The 12,758-nt window shown below is 27.7% G+C and overlaps 2 protein-coding genes across 4 annotated transcripts; both read left to right on the top strand.

Moving 5' to 3' along the window:
* Nucleotides 1-40: 40 nt before the first annotated feature.
* Nucleotides 41-2,403, top strand: LOC111038791 (nucleoporin SEH1-A-like). Of its 3 annotated transcripts, XM_022322026.1 has the most exons (7): nucleotides 41-271; nucleotides 820-913; nucleotides 985-1,141; nucleotides 1,215-1,473; nucleotides 1,551-1,784; nucleotides 1,863-2,008; nucleotides 2,129-2,286. In XM_022322026.1, exons 2-7 carry the CDS (start codon nucleotides 881-883, stop codon nucleotides 2,284-2,286), a joined length of 987 nt encoding a protein of 328 aa, XP_022177718.1. In that variant the 5' UTR covers nucleotides 41-271; nucleotides 820-880. The 3 variants fall into 3 exon arrangements, with proteins under 3 accessions (XP_022177718.1, XP_022177717.1, XP_022177715.1); XM_022322025.1 differs by lacking the exon at nucleotides 41-271 and having other exon boundaries at nucleotides 376-913; nucleotides 2,135-2,403; XM_022322023.1 differs by lacking the exon at nucleotides 41-271 and having other exon boundaries at nucleotides 376-913.
* Nucleotides 2,404-6,829: 4,426 nt separating this feature from the next.
* LOC111038790 lies at nucleotides 6,830-11,466 on the top strand. Its single transcript, XM_022322022.1, has 2 exons — nucleotides 6,830-7,378; nucleotides 9,834-11,466. Exons 1-2 carry the CDS (start codon nucleotides 7,296-7,298, stop codon nucleotides 10,993-10,995), a joined length of 1,245 nt encoding a protein of 414 aa, XP_022177714.1. The 5' UTR covers nucleotides 6,830-7,295; the 3' UTR covers nucleotides 10,996-11,466.
* Nucleotides 11,467-12,758: the final 1,292 nt, after the last annotated feature.

Here is a 12,758-nt window from a genome sequence, read left to right as displayed (position 1 = left end):
TTCTGCATTTTATTAAATATTTTTCAATATGTTAACAATGCTAAACACTATTATCTCTTGTTACTGTATAAATAAAATAGATCAATCAAAATTTTTAACTATATTGTTCAAATTTCAGATTTGTACCACACATGGAATTTCAAAGAGAAGCACAGACATTAGAAGATGTTTACTTGTTGAAAAAACTATCTGTAATTTATGTACCCTCTCACTTGTGTTCACACTATTTAATGTAAACGATTGTGTAATTCAACTGGTATTAAACTCAAAGGTATATTATTAAATATGCAATGGATTTAAAAAGTGTTAAGCATTATAAACTTGTTCTTCAGTCATGTGATATGAATATTCATTGTTCTTTGAATAATGGTAAATATAAGAAATTCTTAAATTTTTGTCCTCTCTGAGTTAGTTATTTTGTATTGAAAATATGCTGATTTATATTTCACAAATCTTTTTGTAATCTTCTTGAACCATTTCATCCCACATAGTTTTTACTTTATCAATGGTCGTTAAAAAAAATCATAGTAAACTTTCTTTTGTATGTTAAACGCCATCTGTTTGCAATTTGTGAAACTATCCATCCCAAAGAGATTACATATACTCCTAAGTAGTATACTTATTATAGGTTATGTTTTATCATAATTATTTGCAAAAAAAAAAAAATGTTGAATTTTAAATGTTTGTAAATTTAAATATTATCGTTCGTTTGTTTATTACGCAAGTTTTCTTACCTACCGCTAATACAACAGAATACTTTTAGCCTATATAATGTTTACATACTAAATTATTAAATTTAAACATGGTTGAGGCACACAGTATTAATTCGGAACACAAAGACTTAATACACGATGTTGCATTTGACTACTATGGAGATAGAATGGCAACATGTTCGACCGATAATTTCGTTAAAGTAAGGGTAATCCTGTTGACTGTTTGTATTTGTAAATGTTGTATTTTAATTTTTTATATTTTTAAATATAGGTTTGGGACCAAGATGTAGATGGTAATTGGAATTTGTCATCTAGTTGGAAGGCTCATAGTGGATCTGTTTGGAAAGTGACTTGGGCACATCCTGATTTTGGTCAAGTGTTAGCAACATGTTCTTTTGACCGAACCGCAGCCATATGGGAAGAAATATGTAACAATTATAATTTCCAAATTGTGTCTTTCATGCAATTTAATGACAATATTTAATGTTTATTTTTTTGTAGTAGGAGAAAGTGATGAAAATGGAACTGTATTACGTCATTGGGTGCATAGAGCAAACTTAGTTGATTCTGTCACTTCTGTAACTGATGTAAAATTTGGTCCAAAATCTTTTGGATTTAATTTAGCAACTTGCTCAGCTGATGGAGTTTTGCGAATTTATGAAGCTCCAGACGCAATGAACATTGCTGAATGGCCATTGCAACATGAAGTATCATTGAAATTGCCTAGTAGTTGTCTCACATGGAATCCTTTATTATCCACGTAATAATTTGAAGTTGTATTTACTAAACATTTTTTAACAGTATTTAACAATAATACTGAACATTTTTTATTTATAGAAATCCAATTGGAATGATAGCAGTTGGTAGTGATGACAATTCTAATACTACAAACAGTAAAGTATTTATATGTGAATACAATAAAGTATCTCGTCGATGGGCCAAAACTAAATCTGTAACTAGTGTAGAGCATCCAGTACATGACATGATATTTGCACCTAATATGGGACGATCATTTTATTTGTTAGCAATTGCTACAAATAATGTTCGTATATTAAAACTCAGACCAATTGTGTATGTACAAAAGTTTTTAAGTTTGCTATTGAAAAATTGATTTTATTTCTAATTTTTAATAGAAATATTTTTACACAGTGGTGCTGCAAGAGATTTCCCGTATACTATTGAAACTGCGGCTCAATTTAATGATCATTTGAGTACTGTTTGGCGTGTTGCATGGAATATAACTGGTACCGTTTTAGCATCATCCGGTGATGATGGATGTGTGAGACTTTGGAAATGTTAGTTTTAATAATATGTTTGTTTTAAATTTATTACATGTTATAGATTTACAATTTACAAAGTTCTAGAAGATAACAATTAATTTTAAAATGGTCTTAATAAATATTTTTTTTTTTTAGCAACAGTAGACATCTGGAATTGTGTTGGAGTGTTAAAACGTGATGGTAAATTGCCACAGCCACAATCTAAAAATTCCCAATCAACTGCTCAAAACAATTTAACGAGATTCATAAAACTTGGTCAAATTACTCATCCTAGTGAAGTACATTGGCATTAATGACTTACTATTAATTTTCCATCTTTTGTTTATTAATTTATATCTTGAATGTGAGATTATTCCATTGTTTTTCATGTAAAACAGTTACAATATTATTATATTTTCTAAATATCAACAGTTGAAGTTAATTTATTGTTTTATTTAAATAAGCATTTTTAGCTATAGTAATTAGAAAAATTTAAGATCAACAAATAGTTTTTAAAATTAACAAAAATATATATTCATACTCTATTTTTATATTTATAGTTGAAACCAATAACAAAATAATCACTATCAAATTTCTTCACTTGCAATAATGCTCATAAGTTTTTTTTTCATTCATTCAATGGTTTTTATTCATCATAAAATATTAGGAAATAAATATATTGTTTAAAAATGTGTGTTTTAAAATACTGTTTCATTATAATTTTGAAAAAGTGTTTACAATGAATTGTTTTATCTTTGTTTTCTATAAAATTAATTTTATTTACCTTTTTTATTTTTAATACCTCAACTTTATGTTCTGTTCAATTGGTTGAACTTCAGAAGGCAGGCGCTGCGACTAATGCCTGATACATTTATTTATGGCTAGTGGTACTTCCTATCTTAGTTTTAGTACAGACTATTATGCTTATCACAATTTTTAATGGTATGTTCAATTCTTCTTTATTAGATGTATCCAGTGTTCAATCTAAATACTGACCAATTAAGTTTATAAATAACACTTATTATAACATACCAATTTTAAAAAGTTTTTTCTCACAAACCTATGAATTCGGTTATTCTGTGGTTGATACACATAGAAATATTATAAAGACAACCCAGCTTAGATTTTAAAACCTCACATAAATGCATTTTTAAAACTTAAAAATAATTGTATATAATAAATAAACATTATGTGTATCATTTATAAAAATGCAGTGGAATTTCTTTTGAAAGGTAGGAATGAATAATTAATACATAAAATAAGCTTATTAATATTATGAACACAAAATCAATTTATTTATGATCTCTGTTAACATTTTACAATTAATATACAACTTAAACCATAGGTTAATTTTTTGTTCAACTTTTTTTTTGATAAAGCTCAAACCATAAATATGTTCATTCATAGATTTGTTAGGTCGGTGATAACTATCTCAATACACATACGTCATACGACATACCTATTGTGTATTCATGAACCTATTTCATATAATCTAATTATTGATATGAACTAGTGGAATCTTTGGGCTTAGATATAATTTTATCAAAGTCAGTCGTTTTTATAAGCACGCTCCAACTAATCCAAATGCCCCGGCGTTCGCACACATACTCTTATCCCACAACTATTAATTTTGTTCGTCGGATGAAAACACATGTGCCAAGGCTGTGGCAAATTGACACTTGGATTGTTTGAAGTATACTCATAAAATACTATTGTTCTTGGTGTATAGTTCCTACAAGAAACAGAATAATTACAGTTTCTGATATATGCACATGAAAACAGTTGAGTTTAGGAACAAGTTACCATAACCATTGCCTGATGAAAGTGAATGAAGTGACTAAGTGAGTGCAGGAATTATTTTGTCATCTTAATTTATGAGTGTTGATTGTGAATTGTTGATTGTGTTCTCAGTCATCTTGTTTTTAACCAAATAATTTTGGTTAACAAAATAATCAATTTATTGTTTGGAATACAATGTTAAATACAAAAATGATAGGTATCTAGTTTTAGAGCGGAACAAGAATATAATTATAAAATTAATACAGTAAAAGCCAATATTGTATCGTTGACTGTGACACGGAATTGCACAACAATAAACTGGACATAAACTTTTTTGATTTTCAACGGAATTCAGTGTAATGTGAAATGAGTATTGGTTATAAACTATGAAAATATCATGAAGTGAAGTGTGTACCTCCTTGTACTTACAAAGTTCAGTGTCGGGGCCGTCTGTGTAATAAGCTAGAGAGCCTTAATATAATTGCCATCTTACCCGGCTCAGTGAGCATTTCCTAACGTTTGGCTGTCATTATTGATGATGGACAGTGGATACCATTAATCGTCTAAATTCGTATATTTAAAAATGATAAATTGTCAATTTAGTTTTAACAATATGTAACTATTAAAATTAACTCATGTGTTATTATTTACATGGTTTTGTTGCATAACTATATAATAGTGATCATATTTTTATTACAGTTATGTATCTAGAATCTTTATAATGTATTAACGGCCTACCCAAATACTCTACATTATAGAGTATTTGACGTAAGTACCTAATGGACAAAGAACACCGATACACTGTTTTTAAGTTGGATTATCACTTATCATATTAATATGCCAAGTACTAACGTATGCCACATCCTTAGATCATATACTTAATAATCAGTAGTTAGTAATGTTGAATGTTCTGTACTCTGTAGTTATGTAGTATTAATAGTTAAATATTTTGTATTATAAGTTACAATATTACCCAAATGAACAATGCATAGAGTAATAATATAAAATAGTAAATAATTGTATATATTGTTTTCTTTTCTCTTCTAAATGTTTCATTTTATTATTAATTAATGTCTGTTTTACATTGTTACTATATTGGAAATTGGACATTATTCATTTGAATAACAAATAAAAATACAAATACAAATAAACAGTGGCGTGTAACATAGGGTTTAAGTGTTGCTAAGGCAACACCTTAAATATGGGTAGGTGGGTATTAATTAAAGAAAAATAGGGCATTTTATAGGTCGGTATAACAGTATAATGAGGGGTAGGTCACCAACATTTATTAGAGCAACACCTATTTTTTTTACGGTACACGCCACTGCAAATAAATAAAATAAACAATTATGTTATTATATTTTATTTGAATATTAAATCCCGCGTTTATTTAAAAAATAAATATGCGATGAGTATACTCGCGTATGCGCAGATAACGAATCTCAAGGAGGACTCATCGCTAATATGTGCTTCAAATTGTTTACACAGGCGAGATAGGCCATGGCTCCATCCATAGTATATGATCTAAGGCCACATCATGGGCAGCGTTTTTTTATTGTGATTACTGATAAATGATAATGTTAATATAATGTATTAACATTATCATATAATACATAATATATAATATTATCATATATATTACAATTTACAATATTATTATTATTGTGATTTATTAATGTATGATAAACTTACCATTACAATTATTTGTAAAAGGCTCCTGCCAGTATACTCTTGCTGTATTGTAGGAGTCAAATGTATCGACTTAGATGCCAACCGAAAATCGTGTATTGGATTCTAGTTCTTGCTATATTTTTCAACGTGGATTGAACTCTTTCTCTTTAAACTTTCTGAGGTTTTCGTCAAAATCAATCCAGTAGTTGTTAAGAATTAAGATTTTATGCTCCAAACATAGGTACACTTAGGTTTAAAGTTGTGGGTAGTTTCTTGAATCGATGCCATGTAAACGCGATGATTTGAAGTATCGAATTCTGGCGTACAGTAGAACAGTGTGAATACATTATATAATAACCAATAGGTTCGTAGTTAAAAAGTTGACATGACGGACGAGTGACGACGGTCACGAATAGGAATAATAATTTTAATGAAAAAAAAATATTATAGTTATTATATAATTATACTAGGTCTTGGTTAAAAATAAAGTCGACCAAACCTCGACAAAATAGATCATTTAGATAAAATCAATGGTCCAATATTGCATGCTTTCAAAATTCGAGCTGTATTCAGAGTCAAAAAAAAGTAGGTAGTTGGGTATTTACTTAAGTATATCAACAAGTTTTGATGCTGCCGATATCGCTTTAGATAACTACAAGATTAGTTGTTAATTTGGCCAGGTACATCATTTAATTAAAATTAATATTAAAATTGATTGGAACTTTGATAGTCATCACATCGTATTTTCCCTTTTGCCTAATTATATGACGTGATGATATTTTTTACCGTGGACATTTTACTGTCCAAACTTTTTTACCATTTATTTTTCTATGCTTCGAACATTTTGACTACGGGCTTTTTGGTAACCACCGTTGTGCAGTAAAGTAAAGCACATACAGTGAGCATCGAAGGATCTACCAAGTGAAACACAAACTGCATCGGCGCAGTTTATGTAGAATGGTGAAAAAATGGATTATAACACAAGTTCCCAACAATAATTTTATCTGCTTATAACTTTATACGAATGCCAAATACCACGAATTAAGATAATAATGCATATTTAAAGTATATTACATGACAAATATTAACAATTTGAGTCGTAAGTAGGTCACTGTAGATTAGATAGGTATATAGCATATAATGAAATATTGACATACAGTGCTACGGTTATTTATCTACTGTAGTCAGTAAAGTTATTATGTAAGGACAATTTTTTATTTTAATCTGTTCTGTGTAAAGACATAAAAAATAATTATAATTTCATTTATTGCGTGTCTTGGACTGAGGCAGATATTTTATTTTTTTACAGTCAGCCTGTTCGTTTTTGATATATATAAATAATATATATGATATATCACATTTATCTACATAAATATAAAACAATATTTAATGTATTATTGTAATGTATTAATACGTATATGATTATATTTTTGTGTCTTTTGCGTAATCGGGGTCTGGGTCAAACACGATTATAAAGAATTGTGTGCACAAAATATTTCCATATTATAATCATTGTGTACTTGTGTCAAACTGTTAAGTTAGAGATATCACAGAATATAAAAAAAATAATCGTGATATGGATTCATACATAACACTTTCGTGGTATAAAACAAAAATGTACTGTAAGCGATGAATATTTCTCCATGAATTTGTACGTATGACAAACATTTACGAGTGCTGACATAATAAGTGATAAGGTTATGTTAATCGGCGTTTGCACGGACGCACGGTTTCAACATTCTACAAGTAACTACTAAAAAGTGTGACTGGTGTGAGCAGTGTACTAGTGACTAGTGAGGTTAGTTCTTCCGTATTATGTACATGATTTAGTGTGATTCAATATTGTAATTTGACGAAAATAAAAAAATTCAAAATGGATAGTTCAATATGCCCAGCATGGAGTGACATGGATTCAGTGGACGCCATTTCTCTTTCATCTTTGAATATAAATCCTCGGTAAATAGTTTTCATAAATGAGCTTTTAATACGAAAGTGCTTAGCTCTGTTGTATTGTTAATTTAGTTATAAAGTTTTAATTAAGATAATATTTATATTCAAGACATGTAAAATGTGGTACCTATAAAAATGTTGGTATCCATCCAAATGAGTCGAAATACATTCACTCAGACCAAGTCATTGTCTAGGTATCACACGAAAACCTTACCTCTTCCTACCATAAAAATGTCTGTTACTCTGGCCTACTCAGGGTCACATTGAACCGGCGTTACAAAAAACATTTTGGTAGCCGTGTAAAAATTGGGCTGTTGTATATTACTGCACTGGGCTTTCCATTCCGGAGAATCGATAATGCAAGAGATACTTTGCTGTCGTCCGTCAGTGTATACTGTATAATAATATTAATTAATTGTTGTGTGTGGGTATACATGTGAGGTGTGAAACCACTTTTTAAAACCAATATGTACTAAACCACATGAAAAATTTCTTTTAATTTCAGTTGAGAAGGACTTACTTAAAAATATTTATAAATTTTTAAATATAAGTTGTTGATTTAAATTATAATAAAACCCAATATTAAGTTGTTGAAATTGTGATGAAAAAAAAATAATATTATTAAAATGTTCAATGTAGTACCTAATTGTAATTTATAATATAACAATTTTACTATGTTTTTAACTATCTGGTTCTTTATAATTTTATGTTATAGAATTTAATTATAAATGTTGATTTTAATAGCCATAATCACATTACTAATGCCAGAATAATTATTATTTTTTAACTGAATAGGTAAATAATCAATTCGGTTTTTGTTGTTATCCTTATTGGGTATGATCGATTATCAATATATCAGAACATGATATAAACTAGAATTTCCCATTATATTTGAAAACAAAAATAATCTTACCTGTTTTATTAACTTATTTTGATCATTATTTAGTTAGAAGCTTTTATTTTAAAACAATAATGAAATTTATTGTGGTATTGTTTATGCATTAAGGTGTCTGATGATAATAGTTGTCCTCTAAAACACACTTTACAGAAATAATGATAACGTCCAGTAGAATCAACCAAATTTGATCATTTTTTTCTTAATTTATAGACAGAAATATCCTATAGCCCGCATCAAACATTGTTTTTCAATATTTTAATATCAAACTTAATCATTAGTCTTTAAAAAAAATGAAAATGTATAGCTTTTTTACATATTATTTTATACCATAATTTAAAATCAAATTGAAAATAAGAGTTCAATACGGTCTTTAAAATGTTGTTGCTTATCAATTAAAAATTAATAATCTGAAAATATTCAGTTGTTAATGAGCTATTCATTATTCCATGAAGTCATTTTTGTCAGTTAGTTAATGACATGTACTTGTGATTGTGTGCATATTTTCCGTACACCCTTGCACTCACACTAATAACCATTTAATATTTTTAATATTATTATAAAATATTTTTTGTCGAATAGGCCAATTCTTTCTTGGGAGCAGATATAAATTAAATAGAAATTTAATGTAGACTGTGGATTAACCCACATTTATTTTCAGAGAAAACCAATAGTAAGTTAACATCCTCTTAAAATTATGGCTTCTTCTTACAACCACGTATATTAATCTTTAAAATAAGACCTTTTGCACTAGCTTTTCTTCAACCGTCCTATGGATTCCAATTATGGGCCAAACCCTTGAAATGAAACTAAAACTTTCTACACAATTATCCATTCCAACCTTCACTATCCTCACGCCTCGGACTTTTCTGCTCATATTATTCCAAGTGATCCCAAAAGACAAATGTAATATAAATGGTGTACATAAGTTTCATCAATTAGAACCACCTATCCATTCACTAACTCTTAAAAGGACGCTGACCATGCATTTGTTTTCTCCATCTTATGCACATACAACAGAACATTTTCATTCACTAGTTTCAATAGTGTGCTGTTAGTATTGATATTAGAGTGAATTGACCTATTATAAAAGTTATAGGTAAGAACTTTATCTATACTTTAGCGTCAGTAAATTTTCGATATTTTCATTTTCAAGCAAGATACGATTATGTAAAATAATACAAATCAAAAATGTTCATATCTAGCTTGAAAATTGAAATATCCAAAAATCCGCTGACGCTTAAGCATAGATAATATTCTTACCTAAAACTTTTATAATAGGTCAATTCACTCTAATATCAGAACTAACAGCACACTATTGAAACTAATGATCAAAAATTTGATATGTCGTAAGTTGGTAAGATGGAGACATCAAACTCGTGGGTAGCATCCTCTTCATGTAAAAATTAAGCCAATTGTAAAATGTATTTATAATAATAATAAAAAGAGCCTTGTATTTAAATTAGTATAGTTTAGTATTTTACCTATACTTTTTTTATTTTTAGAAAAAATATATTACTGGTAACTGACTTATTTTTTAACATCTTTAATTTTACTTTGTTATAGTGCTGATATTTCTAAACAAGTCAATGAAACAGAAAACGTTCGTGAGGTTTATCTACCACCTGAAGTGTTGGAAAAAATTGTTTGTTATTTTGATGGCGAGACTTTGGTTAAATTCAAACGGTTGTCAAAGACATGTCATGATATTACTACTAATGCACTTCGTTTTAATAAACTGTGGAAAAAAATCTGCTATCAAGAAATACCAAAGAAATATTTAATTGATCTGTTAACCAAACAGTTTGATAGTAATATTCCATTTGATTTACTTACAGATGTTCATTATGAAATGGCTTATAAAAAATGGCTTGAATGGCAAAATCCTAATTTTAAAATATCCCGTATAGCACAACACAATTTTTTGGGTCTTAATGGAGTAGATAAAATTATTTGTCATAAACTTGATGTCATGATTGTATTTTCAAATTTTATGTATATGTTTTCACTTACAAAAAACCAGAACACAGGAGACTATGATCTTAGAACTGCTAATATAGAAGATTGCAAATTAAACACAATAGTAGTGTTAAATCCTAGACCTACAACAAATCAAGAAACTGGAGAAGATAATACTTTCATTGAATGCCGTGAAGAACATTCAAATGTGTGCCCTTTGCATAACACAGTTAAAGTAGTACATGATGGAATTAGAAGAGAACATTATACTGGAAAACTTGTTGATGTGGACATGTGCGCTTATACTAATGTATGCTGCTGGGTCCGAGAAACATGGTATGAATGGCATTCAAATACTAATTCAAAAGCTATCAAAGGTCATTTATGCCCACATTTAAGTTACCTTTTGTTTACATCAGTAGTTCATGGGTTGATAATCAGTCGGAATCAGGTAAATAGCATCTTAATTCATGGTATTTATAAGAACTCGTGTATTATGGCAAGCTCATGGTTGAAGAAAAAATATTCAGGAGCTTCTGCGATATACTTGTATACAAATATTTTGTTTGTTGGAACTCTAAATGGTTTCTTATTGGCATATCGTTTGCACTGTATGGATGATTTAATTAATCTCAAGGACGAGAATATATTATTGGAAGTAAAATTGGACATTGGTCAAATAACTATGTTTGACATCATTGATTTTGAAGATCTTAAAGCCTTAGTAGTTGCATCTGTGTCAACTGTTCTGTGGATTAAAATTAATTAGAGTATATTATGTGTGTTCATAGCTATTTTTAAAGACTGTGTGTTATTATAAAGAGAAACTGAAGACTTTAATTCTATCATTAAAATCAAACATTTACAGATTCATAATTACAATTTTTTTATTTTATTATTTTTATACTAATTATCTCTTTATCATCAAAAATTTAAATTAACAAAAATAAATAAATTTATATACTTCAATATATTGGATCTTATTAGATCCTAAATTTTTTAAATATTTAGTTTGTTTCTCTATAAATACTTGTATAATGTAATACTTTTAACTATGAATTTACTAAAAACTAATGATTCAATTTTCTTTAAATTAAGTTTTTGTTCAGGGCTGGGCAGTATCGAAGATAAGTATTTAAGATATGTATCAGAAATATAATGGTTTTGTATTGGGATAATTTTTTGGCTTATATCTAATATATTTTAAGTATTTGTAATTATTTTTACAACATAATACAATTTAATGTCTTAAACAAAAATATTTATCATTGTTTTTTTTCAGGTATGAAAATATTTCCTTTGATTAATTAATAGTTGTGTTTATCATTAAGTTCAAATGTATACATTTTCTTATTTCATATCTTCTACATTACTATCCAAGCAATACTATTTCAAATGCTTAAATACCTTATATATTCTATATTTCTTATGCTATACACAAACAGTATTTTGAAATTTCTTACATTTTATATATAGTGAAACCTCCCCTAAGACTCCTCTAAATAGCAAATATTTCTTGGGGACAACCAACAAACTGAACTCTGAATAGCGGACAACATTTCAGTGACTGAGAGTGTTCAGTATTTAGAGGTTTCACTATAATTAATTTTGGCAAATGTATTAACTTTGCTCACAGTAAAGAAAAGAATAAAAATAATATTACTTTTTTACTTTGATTTTACAATAAAAATTTAAAAAATAGTTGTTTTTAAATTAGAAATCAGTTGTACATTTAATCAGTAAATTAGGAAAATGAATCGGCTGGACATTAAAAAATGTATAATTTAAAAATTAGGTTCTTCTTTTATCTTAACTAGTTACTTTTGAGTTTCTGTGAATTTATTTACAAACTTAACTTAATTGTTTTTTAATTAATGTAAAATCAAAGAATTACATTTTCATATTTAAGTTGTTTTAATTAAAGTACATTTCAGTTGATTTTATTTCATTGTCAAAAATATATTTTGGGTAATATTTGGTGTAAATTGTTTAGTTAAAATTAAGTAAGTACTTATTGGAAATTAAATCATAATTATTAACAATTGGTAAACACAAAACCAGTGTTAAAAATAGACTAGTTTTATTATTTTTGAAGATTGACATAAGTTGAAAATGTTATACCTATTGTACCTTATGGCTAATATTGAAATCTATGATTGATGCTGTTCATTTTATTAGAATTATTTATAAATCTCAATATCTTACTGCTTGTAACAATTTATTGTTTTTTTTCTTAGTGACAAAAAACTTCAATGAAATATAATATAAACACTACCTATGTAGTTTTGAAATGGAAGAAATTAAGAAGGCTGTTGTCGTTTATATACAAAAATAAAATGTATCAACTTTTAACTCTTTCTTATGAAAACCTTAAATAAATTTAACTGAGTTAAAAAAAAAATTATGATTTGCTCAGCTTTTGAAATTAAACACCACATACTGGTTAAATTGAATTAAATAAATTATTATATAATATATATTTTAATTAATTATTTACAAAGTTATATATTCGTAGGTATTTAAATACAATTA

The sequence above is a fragment of the Myzus persicae genome, unplaced genomic scaffold (assembly GCF_001856785.1).
Source record: "Myzus persicae strain clone G006 unplaced genomic scaffold, MPER_G0061.0, whole genome shotgun sequence".
Classification (NCBI taxonomy): Eukaryota; Metazoa; Arthropoda; class Insecta; order Hemiptera; family Aphididae; genus Myzus; species Myzus persicae.
This window is presented reverse-complemented; position numbering and strand designations above follow the sequence as displayed.